Here is a 17,783-nt window from a genome sequence, read left to right as displayed (position 1 = left end):
AGGTAAAGGGGCACTCTGTCTGCCATTGCTAATAAGGGCATTCTGTGTCTGACACTGTTAATAGAAGCATTCTTTCACTGGCAGTGTTATTGGGAGCACTGTGTTTAGCACTGTTAATGGGGGTACTCTAGTTGGCACTATTAATGAGATCAAACTCCGGGTGGCACTTTCTTCTCACACTGGTAATTGGGGCACTCTAACTTGCACTCATTCCTTGGCACTGTTAATGGAGGCACTTTAGTTGACACTGTTAAGTGGATCACGCTCAGGCTGGCACTTTCTTTCTGACACTGTTAATGGGAGCACTCTTTGTCTAGCACTGGTAATGGGATAACCAATGGCTACTGTTAATGGGGGAACTCTCGACCCAGCACCGGTAATAGGGCCAATCTTTGTCTGACACTTTCTCTCTGGCAGTGCTAGCTTGGGCACTCTTTGATACTGGGGAAGCTCTCAACCTGACACTGATAATGGTGGCACCTTCTGTCTGGCGCTGGTAGAGTGCGCACTCTCTGTCTGGCATTGCTAATGGGGACACTTTTTGTCTGGCACTTTCTAATGGGGGTACTCTCTCTGGATAGGCACTGTTAATGGCATCAGTTGGTTCCTTCGCTCACGATGGCCCACAAATGCCTATGTTTGCAGCTTTTCATTAGTTGTATTTTGCCCACTAAAGTGAATGAGGGAAAAGCCACCAAACCACTAGGCAGGGGGGCTGCCAGCATTCCACTGTCTGACACAAAATCTGAACACGGCCTTAACCTCCATTTTCTAGAAAATCCTCAAAGATTGTGAAGACAATACACAACCCAAGGGCAGTCCTAAAAATAAAGTAATATTATCGTCCACTGATAGAGAAAGTATGCGGCTGGAGGTCAGCATTAAATGTCATATAGCACTGCCATGTCAGTCAGACGTCAGTGTCAGTACACTGGACACAGAAGGCGATGAAATGGTTTGATTATTTCTATTATGGGGTCATTATACACTGCTCAAAAAAATAAAGGAACACTTAAAGAACAGAATATAACTCCAAGTAAATCAACTGTGAAATCAAACTGTCCACTTAAAAAGCAATACTGATTGACAATCAATTTCACATGCTGTTGTGCAAATGGAATAGACAATAGATGGAAATTATTGCCAATTATCAAGACACCCTCAATAAAGGAGTGGTTCTGCAGGTGGGGGCCACAGACCACATCTCAGTACCAATGCTTTCTGGCTGATGTTTTGGTCACTTTTGGAGGTTGGTTGTGCTTTCACACTCGTGGTAGCATGAGACGGACTCTACAACCCACACAAGTGGCTCAGGTAGTTCATCTCATCCAGGATGGCACATCAATGCGAGCTGTGGCAAGATGGTTTGAGGTGTCTGTCAGCGCAGTGTCCAGAGGCTGGAGGCACTACCAGGAGACAGGCCAGTACACCAGAAGATGTGGAGGGGGCTGTAAGAGGGCAACAACTCAGCAGCAGGACTGCTACCTCAGTCTTTGTGCAAGGAGGAACAGGAGGAGCACTGCCAGAGCCCTGCAAAATGAATTCCAGCAGGCCACAAATGTGCATGTGTCTGCACAAACGGTTAGAAACCGACTCCATGAGGATGGTCTGAGTGCCCGACATCCACAGATGGGGGTTGTGGTCACAGCCCAACACCGTGCAGGACGCTTGGCATTTGCCACAGAACGCCAGGATTGGCAAATTCGCCACTGGCGCCCTGTGCTCTTCACAGATGAAAGCAGGTTCACACTGAGCACATGTGATAGAGTCTCAAGATGCCATGGAGAGCGATCTGCTGCCTGCAACATCCTTCAGCATGACCGGTTTGGCACTGGATCAGTAATGGTGTGGGGTGACATTTCTTTGGAGGGTTACACAGCCCTCCATGTAATCACCAGAAGTTGGCCCTGGGTTCCTCCTAATGCAGGACAATGCCAGACCTCATGTGGCTGGATTGTGTCAGCAGTTCCTGCAAGATGAAGGCATTGAAGCTATGGACTGCCCTCCCGTTCCCTGACCTGAATCCGATTGAACACATCTGGGACATCATGTCTCGCACCATCCACCAACGCCACGTTGCACCTCAAACTGTCCAGGAGTTGGCAGATGCTTTAGTCCAGATCTGGGAGAAGATCCCTCAGGAGACCATCCGCCACCTCATCAGGAGCATGCCCAGGCATTGTAGGGAGATCATACAGGCACGTGGAGGCCACACACACTACTGAGCATCATTTCCTTGTCTTGAGGCATTTCCACTGAAGTTGGATCAGCCTGTAACTTCATTTTCCACTTTGATTTTGAGCATCATTCAAAATCCAGACCTCCGTGGGATATTAGTTGTGATTTACGTTGATCATTTTTAGGTTTTATTGTTCTCAACAGATTCCACTATGTAATGAATAAAGATTTACAACTGGAATATTTAATTCAGTGATATCTAGGATGTGGTATTTTAGTGTTCCCTTTATTTTTTTGAGCAGCGTATAATCTCTTTTGAAGGAGTCTGTGGTAAGAAATAGATCAGTCCCTGCAAGGTGTACTATACATTGCAAAAAGGGTCATCTATAGAGATTGGAGATTAGGAAACATATTTCCACATTAACAGCGCCCTGTGATCCACAGGTTGTTGCTGGTAGTGCAGCTCAGCCTGATTTCCTTGAATGGAGCGAAGCAGACCTGCTTCTCTAATTGCATATATTTACATTACTGTCACACAAGACAAGTTATGCAGTGAGTTTCTGCAGCAAATCCATAGGAAATTGCAGGAAAATCTTCACCTGCCACACTATAGTCACCTACCCTCACTTCTGTGGCTATGCCCCATATATCCAACCTCAAGAGATGATGCATTGTCACATGTGTCCACTGAAGCCTGTGATTGGCTGAACCAGTCACATGTAATGACAGGCTATCACTGAAGGCTGGGGATACAGAGGCCGGCAGGAGACTACAAGTGAGTAGTTTTTTTTCTTTTTTGTTTAGCTTTTATTCTGTACAAGCTGAAGAGCCCGGCGTTGCCTGGGCATAGTAAATATCTGTGGTTAGTTATAGCACCTCACTTCTCTTATTTTCCCATCACACCTCTCATTTTCTCCTCAGTATATACATTTGTCATCTCCCTTATATATAGTATACACCTGTATGTCATCTCCTGTATATAGTATATACCTGTATGTCATCTCCCCTGTACATAGTATATACCTGCTGTATGTCATCTCCCCTGTACATAGTATATACCTGCTGTATGTCATCTCCTCCTGTATATTTTATATACCTACAGTATGTGTCATCTCCTCCTGTATATAGTATATACCAGTATGTCATCTCTTCTGTATATACTATATACCTGTATGTCATCTCCTCCTATATATAGTATATACCTGTATGTCATCACCTGTATATAGTATATACCTGTATGTCATCTCCCCTGTATATAGTATATACCTGCTGTATGTCATCTTCTCCTCTATATACCTATGTGTCATCTCCTCTTTTATATAGTATATACCTGTATGTCATCTCCTCCTGTATATAGTATATACATGTGTCATCTCCTCCTGTATATAGTATATACCTGTAAGTCATCTCCTCCTGTATATAGTATATACCTGTGTGTCATCTGCTCCTGTATATAGTATGTACCTGTATGTCATCTCCTCTTGTATATAGTATATACCTGTGTGTCATCTCCTCCTGTACATAGTGTATACCTGTGTGTCAGCTGCTCCTGTATATAGTATATATCTGTGTGTCATCTCCTCCTGTATATAGTATATATGTGTGTCATCTCCCCTGTATATAGTATATACCTGTGTGTCATCTCCTCCTGTATATAGTATATACCTGTGTCATCTCCTCCTGTATATTGTATATATCTGTGTGTCATCTCCCCTGTGTATAGTATGTACATGTATGTCATCTCCTCCTGTATATAGTATATACCTGTGTGTCATCTCCTCCTGTATATAGTATATACCTGTGTGTCATCTCCTCCTGTATATAGTATATACCTGTGTGTCATCTCCCCTGTATATAGTATATGTGTGTGTCATCTCCTCCTGTATATAGTATATACCTGTATGTCATCTCCCCTGTATATAGTATATACCTGTGTGTCATCTCCTCCTGTATATAGTATATATGTGTCATCTCCTCCTGTATATAGTATATATGTGTGTGTCATCTCCTCCTGTATATAGTATATACATGTGTCATCTCCCCTGTATATAGTATATACCTGTGTCATCTCCTCCTGTATATAGTATATACCTGTGTCATCTCCTGTATATAGTATATATCTGTGTGTCATCTCCCCTGTGTATAGTATGTACCTGTATGTCATCTCCTCCTGTATATAGTATATACCTGTGTGTCATCTCCCCTGTATATAGTATATATGTGTGTGTCATCTCCTGTATATAGTATATACCTGTATGTCATCTCCTCCTGTATATAGTATATACGTGTGTCATCTCCCCTGTATATAGTATATACCTGTATGTCATCTCCTCCTGTATATAGTATATACTTGTGTGTCATCTCCTCCTGTATATAGTATATACCTGTATGTCATCTCCCCTGTATATAGTATATACCTGTGTGTCATCTCCCCTGTATATAGTATATACCTGTGTGTCATCTCCCCTGTATATAGTATATATGTGTGTGTCATCTCCCCTGTATATAGTATATATCTGTGTGTCATCTCCTCCTGTATTAGACCTCGTTCACACGTTATTTGCTCAGTATTTTTACCTCAGTATTTGAAAGCTAAATTGGCAGCCTGATAAATCCCCAGCCAACAGGAAGCCCTCCCCCCTGGCAGTATATATTAGCTCACACATACACATAATAGACAGGTCATGTGACTGACAGCTGCCGTGTTTCCTATATGGTACAGTTGTTGCTCTTGTAGTTTGTCTGCTTATTAATCAGATTTTTATTTTTGAAGGATAATACCAGACTTGTGTGTGTTTTAGGGCGAGTTTCATATGTCAAGTTGTGTGTGTTGAGTTGCGTGTGGCGACATGCATTTAGCGACTTTTGTGAGATGAGTTTTGTGTCGCGACATGCATGTAGCAACTTTTTGTGTGTCGAGTTGCATGTGACAGGTTAGTGTAGCAAGTTGTGTGCAGCAAGTTGTGCGCATGGCGAGTTTTGCGCGTGGCGAGTTTTATGTGTGGTGCATTTTGAGTATGTGCAAGTTTTGTGTGAGGCAACTTTTGCATGTGTTGCAACTTTTGTGCATGTGGCAATTTTTCAGCGTGTGCAAGTTTTGTGTGTGGGGAGTTTTCCATGAGGTGAGTTTTGCACGTGTGGCGAGTTTTGCGTGAGCCTAGTTCTGCATGTGGTGAGTTTTGCACGTGGCGAGTTTTGCATGTGGCGAGTTTTGCATGTGGCGAGTTTTGCGCGTAGCGAGTTTTGCATGTGGCGAGTTTTGCATGTGGCGAGTTTTGCGCGTAGCGAGTTTTGAGCGGCGACTTTTGTGTTTCGACTTTTATGTGGCGAGGTTGGTGTATGTGTGGTGAAATGTGTGCTGAGGGTGGTATATGTGTTCAAGCACTTGGTAGTGTGTGGCGCATTTTGTGTGTGTTCATATCCCCGTGTGTGGTGAGTATCCCATGTCGGGGCCCCACCTTAGCAACTGTACAGTATATACTCTTTGGCGCCATCGCTCTCATTCTTTAAGTCCCCCTTGTTCACATCTGGCAGCTGTCAATTTGCTTCCAACACTTCTCCTTTCACTTTTTCCCCATTATGTAGATAGGGGCAAAATTGGTTGGTGAATTGGAACGCGCGGGGTTAAAATTTTGCCTCACAACATAGCCTATGACGCTCTCGGGGTCCAGACGTGTGACTGTGCAAAATTTTGTGCCTGTAGCTGCGACGGTGCAGATGCCAATCCCGGACATACACACACGCACACACATTCAGCTTTATATATTAGACTGGTAGAATTGGCAGCAAAATACAAAACAATTTAGCGTTGTTTTCCATTTTGACTTGAACAACAATGCTTTAAACATGTTATTAGATTTTGCCCTTTAAGACAAGGGCTGTTCATTTCTACTGATTAACTGACTTGATTTTTCATGATCTTGAGTCTGGAGTTTCCATATAAGCAACTATGTCGATAATCAAAAGATGAACGTGTACCTTTAAAGGGTTGTCTTAGGATCCCTATAAGGAGGCATGAAGTCGCAGAGAGGCCCCCACTATCCACTGGTAGACCCAGTATATAATACAGAGTAATGGGCCTACATAAGGACAGGTGCAGAAGGCCATATTTTGGGTCCAAGTGAAATTAAGCAAAACAACGGATCAACGGGAAACATGTACAATTTATTCCTGGGACCGAAGCGGTCAGAGGAAAAAGCACTGCATGCCCGAGTTTGATCTGATATTCGGATTGCACTTGGACATGCAAGTCAATTAGTCCATAGAAATCATTGGACTGCACTCGGATGACATCTGAGTGCAGTCTAATTTCAATGCACTGATAGAATGGAGACGATGGAGACATTTTTCTCTCCATCTTCCCCTCATCCAAGAGAATTGGATCACACTCTGATCATAATCTGTTCAGCGTGTCATTTGCACAATCGTCCCAATTCTCTCGGAGGAGGAAACATACGGTTGTCTGCTCTGCACCAGCCTAAGTCCACGTTCACACGTTCAGAATTTGGTCAGTATTTTATTTGCGTATTCATAAGCCAAAACCAGGAGTGGGTGAAAAATACAGAAGTGGTGACGTGTTTTGATTATACTATTCCTCTGACTGTTCCACTCCTGGCTTTGGCTTACACATACTGAGGTTAAATACTGACCACATAATGACAGCGTGAACGTGGCCTTACAAATACTGATGTAAAACACTGACCCAATACTGATAGTGTGAACATGGCCTAATACTGAGCTCACATCTACAAATAACTGCTCAGTATATGTTCAACATCGGCCTCTAGTGGAGAACTACAGAACTGCAAGGTGAAATAGAATGGATGATGAGCAGAGATGTAAATAACAGCAGGTATAACCTGTAATAACAAGGCCAGGTCTGTGAATGGCAGCAACGTGCAATACTCTGTAAGGAGCACAGACTCATGTAGAAACACACAAGCAAAACTATGGCAATTTCCCTGCAGCACCATGGACTGGCTTCTGTTTGTGGAGTGATGAAATCTGATATGTACACATATAAATAGTATATATAAAGATAGAATGGGTATATATAAATGTGACATTGAAGGGTGAATTTGGAAGCCCAAATGTTCTGTCCTTGTCCCTGGACCAGCCTACTTTATGCTTCGGCTGAAGAGTACTTTATTAGATGAAGCAGCAGTTTATGCTCCACAGCTGTTGTTCCTTCTGTAACCGATAACATTAAAGTAGTGCTCCCGACAAAATGTTACCCCCTAAACCTTCCTAATGTGTGTGCAATGTATTGTAATTGTATTAACATATGTAGGGATCTCCATCTTCTTTGGATTTCAGCGTTGCCCCTGTCCTCCTCTGGGTCCTCTCCTGGGTCACACAGGGGCTGCAATGTCGGGCGGTGCTACTACTTCTACAGTAAACCTATGGAGCCTTAGAATGAGCGTCCATAGGCTTACATTGTGAAAGTGACTTCCGGGCCACGCACAGGGCCGCCATCAGGGCATTACAGCCGTTACTGCTGTATGGGGCCCGGTCAGCAGCAGTACACAGAGGGTCCCGCAGATCCGGGGCCCCACTATTGTGCTTCTACTGATCGGGCCCCATCATGCACTAAAATACTGTGCACTGCGGCGCACAGGTCGGCGCTGGGCCCCGGGAGCCGTTTTGGAGCTGTCCACTGTCCTCTTACCTAGTCGGCTGCATAGCTCCTGCTCGGCTGTAGCTAGAATGTATGGGCTCCCTGCAGGTCCTGACTACAGCCCATCCATTCTAGCAATCTCAGTAGTGAATGTGCTAGAATGTAGGGGCTCCCTGCAGGTCCTCTTAGCAGCCCATACATTCTAGCTGCTGCTTCACTGCTGGAAACACTAGACGCCCCGGAACGACTGAGGGAAGAATAAAAAACATTTTTATTTTTGTTTTTTTAAATGGGTGACGTGGGGGGGGGGGGGGGGGGGAGTGAGACTGCGATGATGAAGTGTGTTTGAGGGGGTACTGCACATGATGAAATGATAGGGGGCTGCACATGATGAAATGATAGGGGGCTGCAGATGAAGTGTGTTTGAGGGGGCACTGCGCATGATGAAATGATAGGGGGCTGCAGATGATGAAGTGTGTTTGAGGGGGCACTGCACATGATGAAATGATAGGGGGCTGCAGATGATGAAGTGGGGGTGATGGGGACTGCAAATGATGATAGGAACTGCAAATGATGATGTGGGGGTGATGTGGACTGAAAATGATGCAGGGGTGATGGGGACTGGAAATGATGAGGTGATGGTGATGGCAAGTGATGGGGACTGCAAACGATGATGTGGGGGTGATGGAGACTGCAGATGATGAATTGTGTTTGAGGGGGTACTGCACATGATGAAATGATAGGGGGCTGCAAATGATAAAGTAAGGGGGACTGCAGATGAAGTGAAGGGGGGATAGGGGACTAAATGATGAAGTAAGGTGGACTGCAAATGATGAAGTGGGGGTGATGGGGACTGCACATCAAGTGAGTGTGAGGGACAGTGGACAGCAATTGAATTGAAGGTGGGGGTGGGGAGAGCCAATGGTGTATTGAAGGTAGGGAGAGCAAATAATGAATTTTGAGGGTGGGGAAGAGCAGTTGATAATGAATAGAGGGTGGGAGAGAGAGAAGACATGACAATGAATTGAGGCAGAAGGGGCATGTAACTATAATGAATCGGGGTAAGGGTTAGAGCGGGAGGTACATAGTGGGATCGTTGAGGATAAAGTGACTGGAAATAAATTGGGGGAAAGAGTACAGGTGCTAATTAATTTATATATTAAATGGGGAAAGTGGCTATGTACAGCTAGTGGGGGAACAGTGGCGTATTATAATTTATATTTGGAATGGTGGGTTACATAATAACCAATTACAGTATATATAATGGTGGGTGAATGTCTGTATTCAGATGTGTAGTGTAGAAGAAAGGGAAAAAGTGGGGAATGTGCTCTGAAAGCGTTGCTCTAGATAACTGTGTTATTTTATGCAGAGACGAGTCTTGGCTGAAAGAAGTGATGGCGGTCTGCGCTGGATTAAAAAGAAACGCAAAGATGAAGGACTTCAGCTAGAGACGTCACTGGTGAGTCAGTATGTTACCTGTACACTGACACCATACACTGTATACAGAGCTCCTGTGTATAATGTCACTAGTGACCACTATATTATCTGTACACTATACACTATATACAGAGCTCCTGTGTATAATGTCACTAGTGATCACTGTATTACCTGTACACTGACACTATATATAGAGCTCCTGTGTATAATGGCACCGGTGACCACTGTATTACCTGTACACAGACACTGCATACTAAGTACAGATCTCCTATGTATAATGGCACTTATGGTGATAGTATTTTTTTTTATTAATGATCAGTATTGTACTATTCAGTCACAATGTGGTGGTTATATGTTGTCCGGCCGTGGTGTGGTGGTATTTGTTCCTTGTATGTGCTATTATTCGGTCACCATGTGGTGGTAATATGTGGTCTGGTCATGTTGTGTTGGTATTTGTTCCTTGTATGTAGATGGTCACCATGTGGTGGTAATATGTGGTCTGTACATGCTGCAGTGGTATTTGTCCCTTGCATGCGATATTGTTTGGTCACTGTGGTGGTAATATGTGGTCTGCACAAGATGTGGCAGTATTTATTCCTTGTAGATAGTATTATAGGTCACTATGTGGTGATAATGTGGTGTCTGGTCATGGTGTTGTGGTATTTGACCCTTGTATGTGGCATTATTGGTCATTTGAAAAATTGAAAAATAAATAAAAATATACCTAAATTGTATTGCATATTTTAACAAATGTTTAATAAGTTAGAGTAGAGTAGGGCCCGGCCAAAAGAGTCTACCTTGTCATTGTGGCAGACTAAAAAAACCTTTTGGCCAAAACAAAATCTGCTGGCTATGTGTGTGATCTGGTGATGGGAACTGTTAATGTGTGATTGGTGAGAAGTGGAGTTTTTCCAAGAGACAGTGGTGGTGCTGTGGACAGTTCGAGGGTTGGAGGCGGGGCTGGGGTGGAGCCTGGGGGGAGTCTTAAGGGGGCCCCAAAAATTTTGCCAGTATGGGGCCCCGAAATTTCTAGTGGCAGCCCTGGCCACGCATAAACCCCAGTGTGATCAGGGTAGTCAGATGTGAAGTCACGTGACCCAGAGGAGGAGCAGGAAGACAAGATGGAGATTGCTACGTATTTACCACAATTACACCACATTACAGACCTAATTAGAAAGATTTCACTGATACATTTGTTTTGGGAGTGCTTCTTTAAATTACAGCCATAGTCAGCCATTTTTTAATTACATTGTCAAGTCTTCTGATCTTCTAGCAGCAATCCTTCTTTACCACCACCTCACCCCTTTAAATGACTATCAATCTAACCCCTAATAGATGAACAATCAATACAAAGATTTAAAGAGGACCTGTCACTTTACATCAGCGGACCCCCAAACCTTTCTTACATAGAGAGCCTGAGAGATGGTCGCGATCCACATCCATGCCCACCCCCACATAATAGTCATACTCAGAGCCCCACATTATGATGACAGCCAAAGCTTCCCCATATAAAGCACACCTTCCAATGAGGCAGTCCACCTTTATCCAGGGTTCCTCATTTGGTGCTCTCATATCAAGGACTCTAGGGCATCCAGCTTCAAGCCCCCCTCTAACTAACAGCATCAGCTCTATTATCTTACTATACTTATTTTCTCCCCTCCCCCACCAGTATATGCACATCTAGATCTGCACTTCTGAGCAGGACTACTCATAAAAGTCACCATCTGGAGACCTTCTCTTCATAACTGGTTGCTGGACCAGGTGCTAAGCACCAAGCTGGAAGGCCGCTACAGCCACACATTTTGGGCCACAGGTGGTTTTTGAGCCACAGGTTGTGAACCACGGCTTTACATAAATATGAACATTTTTCTTACCTTGAGTGAGCACCACTATCCTACTAAATCTGGAACTATTTCTCTTTTGTTCCTGCATCCTTCCTAAAATGGTCTCTTCTTATGAATCTAGTCTTTTTATCCAACTGGGTGTGGTCCTGAAGAAAACTCCCAGAGAGTAGAGCTGAGGACCATACACATTTTGCTAAAAACAGTAACAAACATCACCCCCCCCCGATCACAGCTTCCCAAACTACTTGAAATATTAAAATTAGGTGGGTGCTAAATAAAAAACAAGTCAGTTTTCAGGATTTAAGAGGAGATAGGCTTTCAAAAGGGTTATCATAAGCGGATCAGAAGGAGTCTAACTCCTGGGACCACCAGAGATCAGATGTAATCTACAAGAGAAGCTGACATCAAGTGTAAATTTCCCTGCAGCACCCCCACAGGAGAATGGAAGTATTACAGTTTTCACTCAACTCATATCTCCAAGGACCACAGATAGTGTTGGGTGTTCTAGATAGGTTCTGTGGCCCCTTCCTTTTGTAAACTATGGAGACTGAAGTTGCAATATTATCTCCAAAAATGATTTAAAATCCTCATATTTAATAATTGTTTTGGCATTTAATTCTTTATGTTCTAATTATCATGTAGTTCTGCCAGCATTGCAGGAGGTTTCAGAAATCAATGGGCATCAAAAGTTACTGTGCACAACTGATCACATGTGACACTTTTATCCATTAATGAGGGACCCCACTGAGAGCCAAAACACTAATCAACAAGCAATTATGGGAAAAGATTATAGAAATATGATAAATGTATGCATCTAATAAGAATTTCCCATCACAAACTAGTAATTAACCCACACTTACCAGACTGGGTTGGAAGGTTCATACCGATGTCCACTGGTTGGACAGACATTTAGAGGGATCACGGACCCCTACTCAGATCTCCAATGCCCAGGACTTCTTTTAGGAGGAAGAAAAGATGGCGTCGCTCAAGGAATTAGTCCACTGGGCACATCCCTCGGCTTCTGCTGCCCTGTAATTAATACAACATTGTGAATGTGCAAGTAATACTAACCACGATTTATCTGTCTATATCTACATGGAGAAACGTTAAAGAAAATATTTCTGATTCGTAAGCAAATCATGTAAGGAACAAGCAGAAGTAATTATACCCCTTGGGGTGAAAGTCTACATCACTAACAAGAAGTATAGAGCTAAGAAAAAAAGCACAAAGGAAAACAGAGTAAGGCTATGTGCGCACTTTGAGTATTTGCTTGCAGAAATTTCTACAAGGTTTCTGCATCTCTTGGCAGCAAAAACGCTTCGAGAAAAAACGCGCATTTTGCCACGATGTTTGGTGCGTTTTTGCATGCATTTTTGTACAGCAATAAAGGCTTTTTTGAGCTAAATAAAGATATTGAAAAATGTTTTGTGTTGTAATTTCTTGGTTCAACACCACCTTCTTCATTCTGATGCAGTAGCATCAGAGTAATGGGATTAGGACTTGGTGTCAGCAGATGTCACTGACACCTAGGCCTAGGCCCTAGACTTAGTAATGAAAAGGTGTCAGCACAACACCCTCATTACTAAGCTGGTAAGTAAATACAAACACACACATATACACATTGCCACCAGCCTATGTAGGAGCATTAACAGAATGAACCTACATAGGCTGTAACCAAAGAGCAACGCTTTTTAATGGCGCTGAGAAATAAGTGTATAGCGACCACCAGTGAAGCGATCGCCGTTATTAATGGAATAACAGCAACCGCAAAAAAAAAAAAAAAAAAAGTCCAATTTCCCATTTAATTTCTCTCTCCTCTGATGTGATCGCACATCAGAGGACAGAAAAATGGGGTCCTTGGATCCCTCTCCCCCCCCGGTACCTCCGGTGTCCCTGGACCCTCCTGCATCCCCCCCCCCCCTTTCCCCGTGATGTCCCTCAGTTGGTGGCGTCTTCTTCTGGGAAGAAAATGGCGGGGCGCATTCGCAGTGCGCTCGCCAAGATCTGCCGGCCGGCACCTGGCAGCGATAGGAAATTTTTCCTATTGGTTCATTTTGATCACTGTGATAGACCCTATCACAGTGATCAAAAATAATAATAAAAAAAAAAAACAGTAAATCAACCCCCCTTTATCACCCCCTTAGTTAGGTAAAAATAATAAAATAAAAAATATTTATTTATTTTCATTTTTCCATTAGGGTTAGGGTTCAGCTAAACTTAGGGTTGGACTAAAGTTAGGGTTAGGGTTGGGGCAAGGGTTAGGGTTGGGCTAAAGTTAGGGTTGGGCTAGGGTTAGAATTGTGGTTATTGTTATGGTTGTGGTTATGGTTGGGATTACGGTTAGGGTTGGGATTATGGCTAGGGGTGTGTTAGGGTTGGGATAAGGGTTAGGGGTGTGTTGGGGTTAGGGTTATGGTTAGGGTTGGGACTAGGGTTAGGGGTGTGTTGATAGGATTGGTGTTAGAATTTGGGGTTTCACTGTTTATGTACATCAGGGGGTCTCGAAACGCGACATGGCACCGAAATTGATTTCAGACAATTTTGAGTTCAAAAAGTCAAACGGTGCTCTCTCCCTTCTGAGCCCTGCCATGCACCCAAACAGTGGCTTTCCCCCACATACCTTGGCGAACTCAGGAGAAATTGCACAATAAATTTTATGATCCATTCTCTCCTGATACCCTTGTGAAAATAAAAAAAAATGGTTCCAAAGTTAATTTCTTGTGAAAAAAAGTTAATGTTAATTTTTTCCTTTCACATTGCTTTAGTTCTCGTGAAGCACCTGAAGGGTTAATAAACTTGGTGATTGTGGTTTTGCACACCTTGAGGGGAGCAGTTCTTAGAATGGTGTCACTTTTGGGTATTTTCTGTTATATTGACACCCCCCCCCCCCAACTCACTTCAAATGTAAGGTGGTTCCTAAAAACTGGTTTTGTAAATTCTGTAAAAAAAATAAGAAATCGCTGGTCAACTTTTAACCCTTATAACGTCCTAACAAAAAAAAATTATGCTTTCAAAATTGTGATGATGTAAAGTTGACATGTGGGAAATGTTATTTATTAACTATTTTGTGTGAACCACGCTCTGATTTAAGTGTACAAAAATTAAGTTTGAAAATTGCAAAATTTTAACATTTTTTGCCATATTTCCATTTTTCATACATAAATGCAAGTTATATCGAAGAAATTGTTCCACCAACATGAAGTACAATATATCACAAAAAAACAATCTCAGAATCAGTTGGATATGTTGAAGCGCTCCAGAGCTATAACTTCATAAAGTGACAGTGGTCAGAATTGTAAAAATTGGCTTGGCGATTAAATACCATATTGGTTCTGTCACTAAGGGGTTAAAAAAATTGCGTGGGCTCCTGCATAGTTTTCTTAACCAGCACAGGGAAACCCAACCGCTGAGGGCTGATGTAAATATTCTGGGAAGGAGCCAATAGCAATAAAGGTTTCCAGGCTATTAGAATCAGCAGGACCGACATCAGGGCATTACGGCCCTGACTGGCATTTGGGGCCCGAAGAACAGAGGGGGCTCGCATCGGACCCCCTCTCTTCCACTCATCGGGCCCCAGCGGCAGGTTTCTGTCCGTGACGCAGGTTCAGTTAAACCCTATTGCAATAGTTAAAAGCTGCCAGCCAATCGGATGCTGGCAGCTGACGTCAGCGCACATGTCACTGGCGTATGACGTCATTGTCAATCGCCGGCGAGTACGTGCTTGAAATGCCTGGGGTGGACGTCGGCACTGGAGCGCAACCAGGTAAGGAGAATGTTTTTTTTTTTATTGAACGCGCTCGGGGCAGGATGGGAGACACATGAGGCAGAATGGAGACACAGGGGGCAGGATGGAAACACATGGGGCAGGATGGAAACACATGGGGCAGGATGGAAACACATGGGGTAGGATGGAAACACGGGGGGCAGGATGGAAACACATGGGGTAGGATGGAGACACGGGGGCAGGATGGAAACATGGGGGGCAGGATGGAAACACGGGGGGCAGGATGGAAACAAGGGGTAGGAGGGAGACACAGGGGGCAGGATGGAAAAATGGGGGGCAGGATGGAAACAAGGGGTAGGAGGGAGACACAGGGGGCAGGATGGAAACACATGGGGTAGGATGGAGACACAGGGGGCAGGATGGAAACACATGGGGTAGGATGGAGACACGGGGGCAGGATGGAAACATGGGGGGCAGGATGGAAACAAGGGGTAGGATGGAGACACGGGGGGCAGGATGGAAACACATGGGGTAGGATGGAGACACATGGGGCAGGATGGAAACACATGGGGCAGGATGGAAACACATGGGGCAGGATGGAAACACATGGGGTAGGATGGAAACACGGGGGGCAGGATGGAAACACATGGGGTAGGATGGAGACACGGGGGCAGGATGGAAACATGGGGGGCAGGATGGAAACACGGGGGGCAGGATGGAAACAAGGGGTAGGAGGGAGACACAGGGGGCAGGATGGAAAAATGGGGGGCAGGATGGAAACAAGGGGTAGGAGGGAGACACAGGGGGCAGGATGGAAACACATGGGGTAGGATGGAGACACGGGGACAGGATGGAAACACATGGGGCAGGATGGAAACACATGGGGTAGGATGGAAACACGGGGGGCAGGATGGAAACACATGGGGTAGGATGGAGACACGGGGGCAGGATGGAAACATGGGGGGCAGGATGGAAACAAGGGGTAGGATGGAGACACGGGGGGCAGGATGGAAACACATGGGGTAGGATGGAGACACGGGGGCAGGATGGAAACATGGGGGGCAGGATGGAAACAAGGGGTAGGATGGAGACACGGGGGGCAGGATGGAGACACAGGGGCAGGATGGAGACACAGGGGCAGGATGGAGACACAGGGGCAGGATGTACATCACTACAATGACACTCTTAGAAGCACCCTTGACCAAGTAGCTCCCCTCACCATCAGAACCTCCAAACACAGAGTAAAACAGCACTGGCTCACATCGCAAACCCGATTTCTCCAGCGATGCTCTAGGTGTGCTGAACGCTTATGGAGGAAAACACGCACACCAGAAGACTTCACACACTTCAAATTTATGTTAAGAACCTATAACCTTCACCTGCCCATTCATTATAGAATCCAATTCAAAGTACTTGTTCTCACCCACAAAGCTCTCCACAGTGCAGCATCCCCTTCCATCTCCTCCCTCATTTCTGTCTATCGGCCTAGCCGACCGCTGCGCTCTGCAAACGACTTTCGACTCACACTAATCCGTACCTCCCACTCCCGTCTCCAAGACTTCTCCCGTCTGCGCCAATCCTCTGGAATGCTCTACCCCAAAATATTAGGACCATTCACAATTTGCATTGTTTTAGTCGCACCCTCAAAACACATTTGTTCAGAGCGGCCTATCACGTTCACTAATCAAAGTCATTTTATATTTGTGTGTAAGCCATTCACTACTTCCATCTATCCCCCACTCCCTGAAGATGGCTGGACCATCATTGTAAATACATCATTGTAAATACACACCTCCTCCACCTCATTGTAGATTGTAAGCTCTTATGAGCAGGGTTGTCTTATTTTGCTTTAATTATTTTAATTATTGTATTAACTTTGTTACTTATGACTGTTGTGTCTGAAACTATTAAAATGTAAACGCGCTGCGGAATATGTTGGTGGTATATAAAGATTATTATTATATTATTATTACACTGACACTATATACAGAGCTCCTGTGTATAACGTCCTTGATCACTGTATAACCTGTGCACTGATACTGTATTCAAAGCTCCTGTGTATAATGTCACCGGTAATCACTGTATTACCTCTACCAGGACACTGCATACTAAGTACAGATCTCCTGTGTATAATGGCACTTATGGTGATATTAGTATTGTGGTTTTTTTTATTAATGATCAGTATTGTAGTATTCAGTCACTATGTGATGGTAATATGTTGTCCGGTCATGGTGTGGCAGTATTTGTTTCTTGCATGTGCTATTTGGTCACTATGTGGTGGTAATATGTTGTCCGGTCATGGTGTGGCGGTATTTGTTCCTTGTATGTGGTATTATTGGTCACCATGTGGTAGTAATATGTGGTTTGGACATGGTGCGATGGTATGTGTCCCTAGTATGTGATATTTTCCGGTCACTGTGGTGGTAATATGTGATCTGGTTATTGTGCGATGGTATTTGTCCCTTGTATGTGATATTATTGGTCATTTTAAAAATTGAAAAATAAATAAAATTATACCTAAATTGTATTGCATATTTTAACAAATGTTTAATAGGTTAGAGTAGAGTAGGGCCCGGCCAAAAGAGTCTACCTTGTTGTGGTGGCGGCTTAAAAAATCTTTTGTCCAAAACAAAAGCTGATGGCTATGTGTGATCTAGTGGTGGGAACTGTTAATGTGTGATTGGTGAGGACGTGGTGCAGATGTGGAATTTTTCTATGAGTGCGTGGTGGGACTGTGGAGGGTTCAAGGGGTGGAGCCTGGGCGGAGTCTCAAGGGGCCCCCAAAATTTTGCCAGTATGGGGCCCCCGAAATTCCTAGTGGCAGCCCTGAGTATCAGCTCACAGCTGTTTGCTTAGCCTTTACTGGCTAGTTTACATGTGGACCCCATAAAAAAATTGATATAGGGTTCCCCTATAAAATCTAACCAGCAAAAAGTACTCACGCAGCAGTGATGCCATAAGGGAGATCACCGGAGCTGATTAC

General features: G+C 44.2%; 1 protein-coding gene across 7 annotated transcripts in view; it reads right to left on the bottom strand.

Moving 5' to 3' along the window:
- The window catches only part of HDAC5 (histone deacetylase 5), a 99,538-nt gene that overhangs the window by 42,650 nt on the left and 39,105 nt on the right, over positions 1–17,783 (bottom strand). For all 7 annotated transcript variants that reach the window (XM_077252533.1, XM_077252528.1, XM_077252532.1 and 4 more), the window contains exon 2: positions 11,937–12,105. In XM_077252533.1, the coding sequence (XP_077108648.1) occupies positions 11,937–11,985 (49 nt within the window). In that variant the 5' untranslated portion in view covers positions 11,986–12,105. The remainder of the gene's footprint in view (positions 1–11,936; positions 12,106–17,783) is intronic.

Source organism: Ranitomeya variabilis, chromosome 4 (genome assembly GCF_051348905.1).
Source record: "Ranitomeya variabilis isolate aRanVar5 chromosome 4, aRanVar5.hap1, whole genome shotgun sequence".
Classification (NCBI taxonomy): domain Eukaryota; kingdom Metazoa; phylum Chordata; class Amphibia; order Anura; family Dendrobatidae; genus Ranitomeya; species Ranitomeya variabilis.
Note: the sequence above shows the minus strand (reverse complement) of the source record. Positions and strands in the feature narration are given on the sequence as shown.